We start from the raw sequence: 16,885 nt of genomic DNA, 5'->3' as shown, positions 1-16,885 counted from the left end.
CAGAGGGAAAGAGTAATTATTCATTATTGGTCAAAGGGTTGGACACTAATATGTGTTGATAAGACCCTCATTTCAACTCCATTTTGCTCTCAGTTCAGTTAAAAAAAGCCTGCAAACAAGTGTCTCAAATTTAACTATGGCGAACAGTAAACGTAAAATGTTCTTCATTGATTATAAAATGGGCATAATCAGGAAAATTGAAAATGGATGTAATCAAGCTGATATTTGCAGGGAATATAAACTATCCAAATCTACACTTTGTAACATATGGAAAAATAGGCAATTAACAATTTCTGCTCATGAAAAGGAATTAAATGGCAGAAAAAAGTTGAGAAAAGCAGATTCCAAGGATGCTGAAGAAGCATTACTAAAGTGGTTCAGCATTCAAAGAAGCCGCAATCTTCCAGTATCTGGACAAATGTCGAGGAATTTGCTGAGCGATTTTATTAGACTGCTTTAATGTGCTCGAATGGCCAATTCCAAGATCTGAGTGGCCAATTCATCTGGCGAATATCTTCAATTTCGAGAAAATTGTGAGAGCAAACAGCTCTAAGTGAGTGTCTATTGTTGATCAAAGCAATCATAGAGCTTTTAGATTTTACTCATATGCTGCACACTAGCTAATTTGCCGCTCTAAAGAACATAGAAAGATTTATAATTACTTAGTATAATGCCTGCCAAGATTATCAAACTTCCTCTGCTATAGCAGTTGAATTTTTTTAGTTGGCAGGTAGATAGTGAGTGCCTGGTTTGTATAATTCATAATTATATAAGAAAAGAACCAGGAATTTGATGCCTTAAAGTTCAATGTTAACCTTTACAGAATGTAATCGGGTGGCGATTTCATTTTAATGGGACTTGGGCAGCCATCAAGCTTACCTAGTTTAAACTTTAAAAAGAGGGGATATTTGTTGAATCAAATTTCCAGCCAGATATCAACTTAATAGTGTATTAAAATCTGGTCTGTCATAATGGAGATAGGCTACCAAATATGAAAATTCTCTTATTTTTGAAAACACAAGTGTATTTATCTTAAAATTTAAAGAAATGATTAAAGCAATTAACCTTTTAAAATTGACTAAAATGTAAACAAATATCATTTATCTAGCTTGAAAAATTTAGTTAAAAAGAAATTATTCAATGCCTCAAATCATAGTAAATCTATATTTTCAAGCAAACCTGTGATTCTTTTTGCAACTTTAGTGTTCTTTCCTTTGCTTTAAAAACTAATGAAATGGTACAAAAAAATTACAAAAACAAATTATAATGAGAGCACTACATGAATTTAAAATGAATGTTTCAAAGACATCATGCAAAGAGAAAAACTTACCCCACAAGTAATTTCAGATTTCAAAATAAGAATATCTAAGGTTTCTAAATTAAATTTAATCTTCCTAATTGTTTAAGATTTTAGAATCTAACAAATAGAAAGCTAAAAATATAAACAAAGAATTCCAATTGAAAGAATAAACTCTAAATGGTGGTAAATTTATGGAAAGATATATTAAAGAGACAAGAATTTTTTTAATTAAAAGAAAAAATTTTTCTTAACAACAAAAGTAATAAAAAAATTTTAAGCATTTAAAAACATATTTAATAACAAATATTTTTTTTAATTGTGTTTTACCAAAAGATTATAGAGATGTTTATGTTAAAAGATAATGGTAAGATCATATTGCATTTATAATTAGATGAGGTTTATTTCTTAGTATGATTAGTTTTCAAATTAAATAGTTGTTTAGCAAAATAGCTGTAATGTTAATCAGGACTTTTTTTTATTCTTATTTATTATTAACTCAAATAAGAATTTAAAAATTCAGAAAGAAATAAGGTCAAGTATTTATTCTGCAACTTTGTAATAAATCTTTAGAATAATAGAAAAAGTGGGTTGGTAGATATATGAGCATTGATGAAACATATTATGTTGAAAAAATTTCATAGTACTTAGGTTCCTCCTTACGAAACTGTTGAATGTATTTAAAATTTGGTTACTTTTAATTTATCAAGAATTTATGGATTTTTATCTTTAGTGTGATACAAAACAAGAATTTTCTTTTATATTTAATAAATGACATGACTTTTGTACTAATAATAATGTGCTCTAAGATTCATTTTTCTCAAAATTTCGTTTTGATATTTTCCTCCTTTATTAATTTGTTCCTTGAATTTTTTTCTTCTCTTACATATGATGATAAAGGTCACTATTCATTGCAATAATAGATTTGTTACAAAATGTTTTGTATTCGTTTAATTGCATCAAAATGAAAGGATATGATATTAGAAGCAATTTCGTTTTAGCACTGACAATAAACAATATTTTAACAATATTTATATTATCAGAATTGTGTTTATTACTTTAAATTTAAATTATTTGGCTGAAATTTGAGACAAGTACCAAAATTTTTATTCGCATTATGTTTAAAATAATATAACAGTAAAATAATGATCATAGCAAAAAAATTATTTGATTGACTTAATGTTTAAATTTTAACTGAAAAACATCTACATTATGGTAAACGAAAAAAAATTACATCACTGTAGAAAAGAATCTTGTATAAAGTTTCATCTGAAAGGTCCTGTATAGTCTTTGTAAAAACAAGATTTGTAAATGCTTAATATCTTTTTCTATTGCTTATTCATCAATATCCGAAATTTAACTTTAGCATCTCTTCAATTTTTGTATTTTCTTCTTTTAAAATGTCCCATTAAAATGTTTACATATTACACCTTTTATTGTAAACCTCTTTACAATGTAACAATGTAATGTGTATCTTTTTTATTGTAAACCTTTTTTTCCATTCTAATTTCGGAATTTAAAAAAATTCGCCAATGACTGGCTTGATTCAACTAGAATTTTAAATTGACAAAATAAAATAAAAAATAATAATAAAAATTCTGAAATCACAGAAGTTTAAAAGATAATTTACTCCAGAAATGATGCTTTTTCTTTAATTTTTTGAAAGAACACCATAATTTTTAAAGAACATGATTAAAACATTTTATATTTTAATAAAACATGACTGTGAGTGGAATTTTTTTTTACAAATTCAGATATTCAGAACACCATGAAATGTGGGGGAGGGGAACGGACTACACATCAACAGTTAGAGGCCATAGGTTGTGCAACCCTAAGTCAGAACATCATATTCTAAATAAGTTACTGTCAGCACCTTCATTCTTTAAAAGAAAGAAATGCCAACAAATAATAGACTTGATTTGAAAAAACAGATTCTAAAGCAAAAATGTATAAAGGTTTGAAGATATACTAATATCCTACTAAAAGTAGAATGCTTTCTTCTACTCTTAAAATATTTTGTGAACTGAGAATCAATAACACGGATTTGCAAATTTAACAACTAAGACCAACAGCTTGACATAAATTTAAATTTATAATAAAACAGAAACTTTTTTGTGATGCATATTTTTTTAATAAAATAAGGAATGTTTTATTATTATTAAAAGTTTTGAGTTAGAGGTTCTAGAATGATGCCAGTGAACATTACCTAAACAAATCAAACCATAACCATAAACAGAAAATATGAAAGAATATTTAGAAGAAACAAAAAAAACAAAAAACTTTGATTGATGAACTTTTGACTTTTCGGAACTTATGACTTAAATATCTCTTAAAAAAATTAAAAGTTAAATCGAAAGAAAAACTTTCTGAAAATAAAACCCTGAAATGAAATATAAATATTCACTTATTGTTCTGAACAAATAATTCTTTTATTAATATAGTGATAATCAAATATTGTTCTCATTAAGTTTTAAGAACTACAAAAATACCGTTTGAAAAATAATTTTATCCATTAAGAAAAAAAGTTGAACAAATTCATAATAGCAACCATGTTATGTCATATCTACTTACAAAATATATGACTGTAGAAGAAGCAAAATATTTGCATACCAGTAAAACAGTATCCTTCTTTTTAATTAGTAATTTATGAACATGGGTGCAATGTAATATATTTATTATATTGGTACTTTTAGATTGTAAAAATAAATCAATGCTTTAAGCCTTTGGTGTGCTTTTAAATGTTTTATTCTAATTTAGCTAGTATCAATATGTTTTTCAAACATTCAATATCATTCTTTTAACAGAAATAGTCAAAAGAGTTTGTAATTACTTAAGACAAAAAAACTCTTTCATCTACTTTCCAATGCTCATGAACCACAAATAAGATTATATTTCAAAATCCTAAAACAATAATTCAACACTAATGGTTAAGAAAAGATAGTGAATCAAATGCAACTAACAATTTAAATTGTGGTAAAACCATGTTACTCACAATTCTGTTTATAAATTATGATATAAATTAATAGTTATTTTTTAAAAAAAAAAAGAAAGAAACAAAGTGTTTTTACCCCACTCTTTATTTTAAAAAAAAGTAAAGCTTTGGCTTGGTATATTTTTATGTTTATCTTATTAGAATTGGTAAAAATAAATGTAAATTTAGTACGAAGGAAATGATACCAACTTCATTTTAAGTAAAAGAAATGGATATAAAATAACAGCAACAGAACTGAAACTCATAACTTAAACGACTGTATATAATACCTGTGGTAAATACTAAAAGCTGAATATGTTAGTTAAGCAAAATGGCAATACTGCTTTTTGTTAGCAAACATTTTCCTTAAGAAACTTGTTTTACTTTATTAATAAGTTTAAAGATGCAAACACTTCATTCTCATAAACATATCTATCATCATAAACTATTTATTTTATAGTTTCAAAACAACTATCTTCATTCAGAAACAATAAAAGACTTACAAAATATAAAGAAATTACGAACAACCTTCCTAAATTACAGAAGTTTGAATTATGTTTGTAAATAACATTTTTGGTAGGAAAAAAAAATTTATAACTTTTTTTTACATAATTCCATTAACAATTAGAGAGAAGTCAATTTAACTAGTTACTTTCATAGATAAATTGTTTTACAAAACCTTAAATTAAATGATTTTAAAATTGATTGGAGGATTTAAAAATTATTACCCATTTAAAATAGAAATTCTGTTATTTGCAAATAACTCAAGAGCATCAATTTACATATTTTATTTTTCATTCCATAGCAATATGAGAAAAATTTAACGGCTTTTTGCCTTCCTGCGGAATAATTTAAGTGCAATACTGAAACCTTATATTTTAAATACATTGTATCAGATTAAACTTTTCCTAAAAACTCTCGATTGGTGTATTCTCCCTACAAGCCTGTTTATACAATTTCTTTAATCATTCTGCGGTATATCTCACCCTCTTAACCTTCAACAAAAGGCATTAAATATTTATTTAAAAAAATTAAACACACAACCACAAAAACAGCAATATTACAAAATGATAATTTACTTTTAAAAGAAATAAAAGAAACCAAAAACAAGAAAGAAACAAAAACCTCAAACACCAATCTAGGATTTTATTTGAAAGCCAGGCCTTAAGATAAATGCACATTTCTTTAAGGAACAATTTCAAATAAATTTAAAAACTTTCCAATAATCCTATTAGAAATGTAAGAATTAAAAATTCAATCACATAATCAATGCAATTCCACAACAATTAATTTTTTTTCTATGTTCAATTTCCAAACAGGAAAAAAGAAAGTTGCAAGTAAAAATGGCCCAAGGGAATAAATTTCAGAACAAAACAAGTTTACTGAAAAATACCACCATTTCACTTCATTGTATTGGTGGCTTTTTCGAGCAAAGACTGAAAAAAATAGAAAGTGAAATAAAAGGGTTTATTTTAATTGCTAGCACCTGATCAGGCCTTAGATTATTCTGACATCAACAGTTTCTTCAAGTAAAAGTGGGACTGGCTCAACTCTTCCTTAATTATTCAGCTATAACATGCTTATTAATAAATAAAGAAGAACCCAAAATATTTACAGCAATTGTAACAATTAGAAAAGGAAAAATCTTAGTTTCAAAATAATAAGTATCCATCTAATTCAAGACTGAAAATTTTGACTGAAAAAATTAACATAGCAATGAAACCACAAACTAAAAGGATCAATTCATGAATAAAAATATGATTCACAAATTTTCTCATTTTAATGAATAATGATAAAATACGGTCATTATGCAAGCAATGCAATTTTAATCAATATTACTTTTTTGAATATAGAGCATCTTCTTCAGATATTTTCACAAACTCATTCTTAGGAGTTTCATATCTTTTTCTTCTGTTGCATCAGCTAAAACAAAATAAACGAATGTTTCAATTTCAGCAAAACTAAGGCCTAATTAAACTTTGACTGTATTATTAAGCAACTTATTTAAAACAAAAGGTCCTTAAAATTAGATTACTAGGATAATAAAAGAACTAATAAAAATTTAATTCACAGTAATTAAAGATAATAGCATTAACAATAACTACACTAGTCAGTGAAAGTAATTTGAAGAGCACATTTATGAAGGACATAAGAGGAAAACAGTAAATTTCAAACTAATTTACTTTCAATAAATATTTTAGTTAAGATATATAAGATATATTTATTTCCCGTTGTGATATAAAGCATTATCATAATTAATGGGTAATGAATAAAAATGTAAAGGTAACATAAGATGTAAAAGTAACTTTCTAATCTGGGAAATATTAACAAATGAAACAGGGTCTGATTTTTGAGGTCAAAAACATGTTAAAAAGCATTATAAACTGTCAAAAACCTGTGGCAAGTTCTTTTTTGTCATTGGGTAAATTTTATTAGATATTAAATCATGCACAATACTTTTATTATATACATGATGATTTACAATATATATCAGTTATAAAAAAATAGTCAAAATTATTAAAATAATTGTTTTTTCTAAAAACATGGTACTCTTAATACTTTAAAATCAACATTAATCAATAAGTGTACAGTGAAAATATTTGACATAGTTACATAGCTATTAGTAGCTGTTTCTTTTAAAAACAAAATCACAAAGACATTTTTTCAAAAATTTAAAATTATAGTACAAAAATAAAACTGTTACACACAGGATCTTAATATTTATAGAATTTGAAATTAAAAAAAATAGTAAAGAAAGAGTTGAAGCAATATAATAACTGCAAAAAAATCCAAAAGCAAATTCTTTTTTTCTGCAGATACTTTTCTTGTTCATTGGAAAGGAAAGAAATACTCCAAATTTTTCTGCTCTCGTTTCGGAATAAAAAATAATAACAAAAGTTCTGCAATCAGAAGTTTAAAAGATCCCTCTAGAAAAGTTTTTTTCTTTCATTTTCTGAAAGAACACCATAATTTTTAAAGAACACGGATAAAAACATTTTATATTTTAATCAAATATGTGAGCGGGGATGTTGTTAGAAATTCAGACATTCGGAACACCATGAAATTCGGGGAGATGATAAATTCCATCTTAAAAATTAGACTTTTTGGTAACTTAAATCACACACAATAGCAACTTAATAGAAAGATAAGAAATTAAAAAACATTTTCCACTGACATTGGTCGTGAACAAGGCGATGATGATTGTTAAGAATCGAAAATTTTGTGATCGATAGCATGATGAGGCAATTTGGACAGCATTGCACATGCATTCACCTCCTAGACAATCTGGAACCCTTCAATTTTAAGCTGGGTAGGCTTCAAGGTGCCAACAGAGATATGCATCAAAATTATTAAATAGAAACTGTAATACTTAGTATTTTCCTTCCTAAATGATTAAAACAGGGTTGCCACAGAAAAAAATGAACAAAATAGTTGCTTTTAGTAGCCTAAAACATGAAAATAGTTGCCTAAATAAGAACAAAAATTCAGCAAAAATAAGACTAAAATTTTATTAAATGACTTAATTGTCATATACCATGATACATTTAGTCAAGTTAGTGGCAAATACGATAATTTTTATGTCAACGTTAGAGTTCTAGCACTAAATTTTTATATAAAAAAATTTCCATATTTGCAGAAAATTAAATACTTTTAATTACTAGAATTCATTCAAATTCATGCACTGTATTAAAAATTGGGATCTTTCAAATCATGCAGAATTTCTCAGCAATAACCGTTCAAAAGGCAATCGAGAAATGAAATAGACTTAGAATCTATGCAAATTGAACGCATTAAAAAGTGATAACTCAAATTTACAATCGAAAACTTTTTATTTTTTAATTATTTATTTATTTTTTTTTAATTTTATTATTTTTATTTTACATTTCCTAAGAAAAGAAACTCAGTGTCTTCAGAAGATTTTGCGGGCTGCAGGTTTTCAACCCAATTATGCTAAAAACATTGCTAGGAGTACAGAAAAGTCTTCTCATAGTCTCCTTTTCCTGAAAATAGTTGCTTTTTTTAGTCTTTTCAGACAAAAAAAAATTTTTTTATTCAATTTCTGAATTTTTCTATAAATTGTTTAAATCAATTATTATATGGTAAAAACCATTTTAATTTTTAACATGTTTTAATTACTAAGAGCTTGTTAAAATTATCAAATAATACAATCACTTGCAAACATAAATTTTTTTTTTTTTGCTTTCATTGCAATAGAAGAAAATTTATTTATCTGTACTAATCCAATACTTTCAAAATTATATATTTTTTGTGGAAAAAAAGTATTTCTGCCTTAATATTTATGTACCTTTATTAACAATGACTATTTCCAAAATAATTAACACTTTAGAGGACTAAATTCTAGTCAATAAGTTATAAGATTTTTCCACATGCCTACTCAAAAAGCTCCGTGAAACATTGCATGAAAAGATGATTTGTTTGTAAAATATTATAGATTTATTTATACTTTTGATTGGTATTAAAAAATATGCTCCAGTCTTTTCAGCAGTTGAACTTTTTATTCAACTTTCTTGAAATGTTAAAATACACAATATACTTACGGAATTATTCATGAGTGCTTTCACTCGCCCTATTAGTGAGGTGTGAATAAGACTTTCTGCTGTATTGTAATCCATACTGAGTAAGAAGTTCAATAATCCAGACAATTCATTTTGTTCTAAAAACCTCATCACAAAGCTGCAAATAAAATTATCTTTAAAACTAAATGATAATTTAGAAAAAAATTAGTTTTTCTAAGCAATTTAATAAACATAAATCATTATCAGATTATATTAGCATTATTATCAGATTGTATTACCATTATTATGAGATTATAAAAGAATATTACAATAGTGAATATTGAAAGAAAAAAATTAAATTAATGAAAGTTTGAACAATTAAAAGGTAGTTGAAAACAGTATTATCTAATGATCCTTCATAATTCATATTTTTGGAATTCTCGATAAATGCTATAAAAAAATCTGATGAATAACAGTTGATGAAGGCAGGATTAAAAAAAAATACAAGTAGTTTCATTGTTTGATGAAATTTGAAAAATTCTTTTTCAAATTCCATTCTTCTTATAAATTCTCTGTTAACTCAACAAGTTATGTCTTTAATCTTGCATTCTTTGTTAATAATTTGTCAGGTTTTGATTACAATCTTCTTTTCTCCGAACTAAATACTATTACTTTCCAACCACAAAAGCCTAACCCATATCAACCTCTATTTTTCAATTAATTTCTTATAAGAATTCCATATGTACAAATTTATTAAGGATGGTGGTTGCAAAACAACTTGTTTCATATTATATACATGGACTTTGCCTTACTTACCTTAATTTATCTCAAGTAATCATAATTTTCAGAATTCACACACATTCTGGCTAATCAAGCTTTTACTATGTATTTATTGTATTCACAAAAAACATTTTCATTTGGGAACAAATTATAAATCGTAAGAATAAAAAATGTAATGAAATGAATTTAAATCCACGTTGGAGCAATGCAAGTATGTGCTACAACCCATAAATTTTCAAAATTAGAGCAAAATTACTAAAAAGGTCAAACACCCTTTTGGGATTTATTGAAGATGCTCTAGTTAATCATTAAAATACTTATTATATTTTACTAATGGTATTATATTGGTCTTTTAGAAACAATTCTGTCAATTGTGGATCCCCACGATTCGCAAATTGTTTCTTAAATGGGAATAAAAAATATAAAAATTCATAATCTTTATGAAATTTGAAATCTTTGAATTTAATTCTTCTACGGCTTGCTTTAGAAGCTCTCTTGATAAAAATGGTCACAGAAGTATTCAAGATACAAATTGTTTTGCAGGACTTCATTTGTTCTGCGCTGTACGTCACAGTTTTAGGCACTTTCTGCTTCTGGGCCATTACATATCACTACAATACTTGTGCAAAAAGGATTTTAACTTTTACCTACAGTTGCATCCTTAATGCAGTTTTTAAGTTGTCTAAAAGTTTTGCACGGGATATTATTTCATCCTCTTCACGTGGAAACAATAACTGAAACATACCATAGTAAAATTTTTATTCTGTTAACTGAAGCATAGAAATAAATACTTAAAAAAATTAACTATAATGTAAATTTTGTGAATAAAATAAAAACATTTGTTTCAAAACTTACTTCAAAAAGTGTAGGGTGATTCCAATAGAGATGTGTCAAGCATTTTTAAAAATGCTTTCTTAAACATGAATTTCAAGTGTAACTAAATCGATGATATGGTTGGTAATGTTTCTGATACAAGTACCAGAAGTTATCTAATTTAAAATTTTACATAAAAAAAAACATGCTTTTTTTTAAATTCTTTTTTTTAATAAAACCTGCAATAGGAGAAATACCAAATGAAATAGAGGTAAATGGAATGTACTTAATTCATGTAAACTAAGAAATATGAAAAAACAGTTAATGGAAGATAAACAAGATCAATTTCATTGCCTTGTTTATCTTCCGTTATTGTATAGTAAGGTACTTGTAAATAAACTTTTAAATGTTCAATTTTTGCATTGAAATTTCACTTTTCGAATTTAACATAACTAGGAATAGTTCATGTTTAATAAGCTTTGTATTTCCTAAATAGGGTTGATGTTTGTTGTAAGTACATAACAGATTTTATAATAAACTGTTCAGCATGAAGACAGACTTTATACTTATAGTTTTCAATCAAATCACTAAAATCCAGACAAGTATTTTAACATTTACATACCCTGATGGAATGAGTAGTTCATGTTATGAAGAATAAAAATCATAAACTAAATTTAATATTCACTTTTACATAAACTAATAGCATATAAGGTTTGAGTGATGGGCATCATTCTCAAAAATTTTAGTCATGATTAAATTTATTTGGAGTGATTATTCTATAGCAATTAAAAAATAATTCAATGTACTAGCAGTAAACTCCTTATTCTTTCTTACAAATAGATCTGTAAGCTACAAATCAAAGAAATTATCTTTCATATGCCTTAAGTACAAATATTACAACAGGTGTCATATTTAAAAAAGTTGAAAAGTCAAACTGTCAAAAGTTAAATTCAAAATAATGGGTAATGCTTAACTAGTCAGAAAATTCTATTTCGTTGCTTGCCTATCCTGCTTGAACAATTCATCACAAAATGCTATAACACTGACAATGATCGTCTCAGTGCTTTGAATTATTATGCCAAATTTCATCGTATTTGGCACACAGACTTAGCCCAAAGATATTCATTTATGTAAATATAATAACAAATTTAAAATAACTTTTATGTATGGAAAAATTAGTACTTACATCTTATTTACTCCTTTAATCACAAAACTAAGGAACTAGTAAAACTATGAGCCTTTATTACTTAGAATTTGAAGAAAAAAATTATAGAAAGAGTCTATCAAAATAAGTGAGCAGGAAAATATTTAGAGGAAAGCTGTTAATTGTTTCAGAAGATATAGTTTAAAGCAAAATGTCAATATTTTAATTTCAAAGTGAGCTTTTGCAGCTATCTTAAATTTACAGAGTGGTGCAAAACTTAAAACTTTGCTCTCTAGACAGGGAGGTGTTGTTCTAATTTGTACAGGTCAATAGAACTAAAAGTTTAAAACTTAATGCGATTTAATGAAAAAAAATACAAATTTAGACTAATAAATATTTAAGCATCTGACACTGCTGTCTGGGCAAGCGAGGTAATGTTTCATAAGTTTCATTTTCATTTAATTTTCAGTTTTATATAAAATATTGATTATTAACATTGTTATGAGTTTTTAATTAAATTTACAGCATTAAGTTTTAATTAAATATTTCTTTAAATTAAACTCTTTGGTGAGTTGTAATAAAAATACAGTGCAATGGACAATATTAAAAATTTAATTAGTTTTTTAAGATAAGTTTTTCTTCAATGTTTGTTTATAGAATTATGGAAGCCTAACGGCTTTTTTAGGGATGCACTTTTTAGGCGGTGTCATGTGATCCGTATATATTTATATCTCATGTTAGTATGTATTTATATCAGTATGTAGGATTTATGCAGTGTTTTCCTTAAACGACTTTAGAAGCCCTGTCTACCCTTTGATCTCTATAAATGCACCCTCTTTACCTGTTCTGTAAAAATAGCCACCATCCCTTAAAAGCACTGCCTATTTATTCATATTCCATTTTAAAGAAAAATAAATGACAATTACACAATGGTAAAATTTGTATAAGTATCTCTTTTTCCGAATAGGGAATATTAATGATTTTTTTTATGCGATTTTAAAGTTATTTTTTAATTAAATACTTTATTTTTAAAAAATGCACCATTAAATGCTTATTTTCTAATAATTTTCGGTTCGAGTTATAGAAAAAAGCTTTCAAGCTGTTTTTTAAGAAACAGTTTTGTTTTTTTTTGTTTTACAACTAAATATAGATCGGAGTTCGATTGCATAGTATTCATATGGAGAGAAATTTTTGTATGATAAATTTTCTAAAATAAATTACTTAAAATCTAAAAAATATTTTACATTTTAAAAATATATTTCTAAGATGAGAAACCAAAAATATTGGGAATTATGAATCAAACTGTGAACTACAGGATGACTAAACCATAGCCACTTTCAAATTAAAACTAAAATACAATGATTTCAATAATTTATGAAGGAATTTTTCTTCTTAGTTAAGAACTAATGAACTTCTGACCATGTAAGTAAAACTTAATTGTACCTTAAATATAAATAATTTTTTAACACCCAAAATAACATGATCATAGAATTTTCATTAAAATTCAGAAATACCCAGGTTTTTATGAATTTTAAGTATTTACCTGGGTAAATATCCAGAGTATTATATAATATATTTTAACTCTTTTTACCTTGTTTTTCTTGTTATTTTATCCGTTTTGTTCTTTTAAATTGGCCTGCCATTGGAAATAAAAATATAATATAATATCTAAATGTAGGAAAATACAACTTATACGTAACTAATTTTGAATAGAAATTTTACAGTACACAGATCAAGCCTGAAATTACTTAATTATTTAAGCTAGTTGATAAATATTCATTTTATGCATATTAAATATTTATGTTACAATACAAATTTGATAGCATTAGTTTACAATACAAATGGTGAAATACAAATTTTACAACATCGTATCTGCTGTAGCATATTTAACAGATATGGGATAATAATATTCTATTAAATTAAGCTAGTTGATAAATATGCATTTTACAGTGCTGACAGCACATGTTAAAAATTCATATTGTAGGCACATGATCAATTGACATGATTTATCAATTGATAAACTTAAAGTTTGGTTTCAGTAGTTATTATAAATTTTGAAACACACAAGAAAGAGAATTATTGGCTTAGGTTATTTTTTAATTACCATTAGATCAGCTGATAGCTTCTTAGATTTTTAACTACCAATGTCCATCAATTCTTTTATGTTTGCAATCTTCAGCTTCTAAAAAAATTTCGACGATGTTCTAGATAAGAAAGAAAAATTTTTGTTTAATTAAGTGCAGGAATAAGCATAGTTATCAACATGAAAAGAAAAACAATATGATGATTTTACAAAAATGTAAATTTCACACCAACTTTCAAACCATATAGATATTTTTTCATGAGCTTCAAACTTTGATAATTAAGTTCACTTTAAAACCAATTTATTGAATGTACCAATTTAACTAGGGAATAATTTTTTTTAATTTAAACTAATTATCTCAAAGAAAAAATTTTTTAGTGATAAAATTAAAAACTTTGTATAATTTGGGTGTCTTAAAAGTCAAGCAAATATTTGTAAATAAAGCTCTTTTTTATGATGGGTGCCCTTTTTTAAGGGGCTCTATACAGTTTCTAATGCCCTGCCCTTTTGAAGGTCTAGAATGAGCATCACAGATTTTATATCTTAATACAAAAGTTACAAAACAATGAAATAAAGATAATATTCCAATTAAAAACAGCAACTGGAATACTGAGAAGTAATGTTTAAAAACAGTAGAGCATTTCAGATTAACAAAGCTAAGTATTACACAATACACACAAATTTATCAAGAAAATAAATAAACTGGTTTCTTGAATGTTAAGCACTGTTTTAAACTAGCAAATGAATTATTTCAGTTTTGTTAACTCTTACTAATGAGTAAATTTCTTGTTTACTTCGTTACAGAACTATATAAGATATATTTACTACACCAAATAGGTTTACGCCATTTACAATATCCTACACAATTCAATAATTTTTCTCCAAATAAAACTTCGAAATAAAAGAGAGCTTTTATAATAAATTTCAAACTAAAACTAGCTCAATAATAACAAGTGAACTATCGACCTAAATAAAGCAAAAATTTAAATACTATTTTCTGCAGATAATTTCGGTTCTGGACGTAATATTTATATAAAAATGACTATAACAAAATACTATAACATGCGACCTATCACTAGTCAACATGCAGAGCAAGTATTAAAAAAGGTTGCGCACCCCGAAATTTGTAGTTTCAAATAACTTTTTTTATTTTAGTCGAATTTTTTTAATTTAAAAATTCTCTTTTCGTAATAATATCAACAATTCAAATGCATGGAGTTTAGAGTAGATCCATGTTCAAATGCTAATAAATAAAAAAAATTGTTTACATTAAGCAGGTTTCGAAGGATTGTGTGAAAATATTTTTACGCTTATAGCTTACTAGGTAAGCATCTTTAAAAAAAGTGCCGAAATTAAAATAAATAATATAATTGGGTATAATATAGCCTACGTCACAGGTTGTGTTGTTCCAACTAAATTTAACCCATGAACGGCATTTTCTGCGAGCCTAACTTCAAGCCACAAATAAACAAACGAAGTGTTCGATCGTTTAAATAGCTGCTCGCCAGATTTTATTGCATTATAAAGACAAGTTATTGAAACTAAATACAACTAAATAAACAACAACAACTGAAACAAATAACAACAACTACTAATAACAATAACTAAATAAACAACAACTAAATTCCATTCGTTTAGCATTGCGTCATATGTTGTTCCTACTAAATCGAAGTAGTTGTGTTTTTTTCATATTATACCCAATTCTAAGAGTAGAGTTAGTACGAATTAGAATAAAGCACGAATTAGAGGAGCAGAAATTAGATTGCTGTTGTTGTTAATTTACGTCGCACTAGAGCTGCACATCCCGGAGGAATATACTGGAACTGATTTATGATTGATTTACATTTTGGGAACAAACTACGGAGAAATGTTATTGAGGAGGAGCTACAAAAAAACTTAACAGAAGGCAATGCCGAGAAAGCCAATCAGCGCTCTCAAAATGTCTTGGGGATACTATGCGTGTAAAGAGAGTTTACATGCGTCCTCAAGGATGATCCGAAGACATGCCATCACAATTTTGATCCTCAGCGGAGTGGACGGCACTCCCGCTTCGGTAGCCCGATGACCTGCGCGCGAAGTCGAGCACTTTACGGTAGCACAGTTTAACGAGGAAAAATACCGCACACCCTCGGTCCCTACGCAGACTGATCCAAGTGGTCACCCACCCGCACGCTGACCGTAGCCAGTGATGCTTGACTTCGGTGATCTGCTGGGAACCGTGTCTTAACGATCAGTCCACAGCGGGACCATCTTTCTTTGTTAAAGAACGCATAATGGAATAATAATAAAAAAATAAAAAATGAAATAAAATGTCAGGGTGGGGTTCGAATTTCGAAGTCGTCTAACTCCCTTTAATATCAAGTAATAATTTCCGCACTCGGCCCCTAAGTAGGGGCTTATGGTCCAAACATGTTTGCTGAAGAAAATTTTTATAGGTGAATTAGAAGGTGCAGGGGGGCCCTCAAAGGTCTATTGCAAAGCTGACCGTGAGAGGACTTTTAAAGCAAAATTGTGGCAGGCCTTTCGGGTTCGAGTGGCATGGTGGTCAAGATACCGGACTAGTAGCTGACGGCTGGGGTGAGGGGTCCCAGGTTCGAATCCCAGCTTCAGCAACTTTTCAAAAAAAATTTTTTTTTTCTTCCGCTTATTTTGCTTTATATTATTTTTTAAATGAGCTTTTCTATATTTTAGAGGGTCTTAAACATAGAAAATAATTTTTTTTTTAAATTGGGTAAATATCGAATAATGGGTAAAAACTGGAAAAATCCCGGAAAATTAATTTATTTCCATTGTTTTAAATTATTTTTACAATATATTCGACAGTTTATCATGCATAAGATCTCCTACAAGTAGAATCGCGCATCTTTCTTTGTTGAAGAACGCATAAAGGAATAATAATGAAAAAAAATATAAAAAATAAAATAAAATAGCGGGGTGGGGTTCGAATTTCAAAGTCGTCGAACTCCCTTTAATATCAAGTTATAATTTTCAAACTCGGACCCTAAGTAGGGGTCAATGGTCCTAACATATTAGCAGAAGGAAATATTTATAGGTGAATTAGGGGGTGCAGGGGGGCCCTCAAAGGTTTATTGCATAGCTGATCGTGAGAGAACTTTTGAAGCGAAATGGTGGCAGGCTTCTCGTGTTCGAGTGGCATGCTGGTCAAGATACCGGACTAGTAGCTGGCGGCTGAGGCGAGGTGGCTCAGGTTCGAATCCCAGCTTCAGGAACTTTACAAAAAGATTTCTTTTTTTTTCTTCCGCTTATTTTGTTTTATATT

At 27.4% G+C, this 16,885-nt stretch overlaps 1 protein-coding gene across 7 annotated transcripts in view; it reads right to left on the bottom strand.

Annotated features, from left to right (window-relative positions):
* LOC147816030 (disheveled-associated activator of morphogenesis 2-like) overlaps positions 1-14,888 on the bottom strand; it is a 57,309-nt gene extending 42,421 nt beyond the window's left edge. Inside the window, exons 1-5 of one of the 7 annotated variants that reach the window (XR_015431596.1) lie at positions 14,722-14,876; positions 13,627-13,726; positions 10,217-10,299; positions 8,828-8,963; positions 6,108-6,191 (exon numbers count right to left, since the gene is read on the bottom strand). Coding sequence is in view for 4 of the 7 variants with exons in the window: in XM_087158016.1 (XP_087014142.1) it covers positions 8,156-8,269; positions 8,828-8,963; positions 10,217-10,299; positions 13,627-13,629 (336 nt within the window). In the remaining 3 variants the exon portion in view is untranslated. The other 6 variants (XM_087158018.1, XM_087158017.1, XM_087158016.1 and 3 more) reach the window with 6 other exon arrangements.
* Between the last annotated feature and the right edge of the window lie 1,997 nt (positions 14,889-16,885).

The sequence above is a fragment of the Parasteatoda tepidariorum genome, chromosome 2 (assembly GCF_982258835.1).
Source record: "Parasteatoda tepidariorum strain Cologne lab strain chromosome 2, Ptep-v5.0, whole genome shotgun sequence".
Classification (NCBI taxonomy): Eukaryota; Metazoa; Arthropoda; class Arachnida; order Araneae; family Theridiidae; genus Parasteatoda; species Parasteatoda tepidariorum.
The sequence above is the reverse complement of the archived record's forward strand: the minus strand, read 5'-3'. Positions and strand labels throughout refer to the sequence as shown.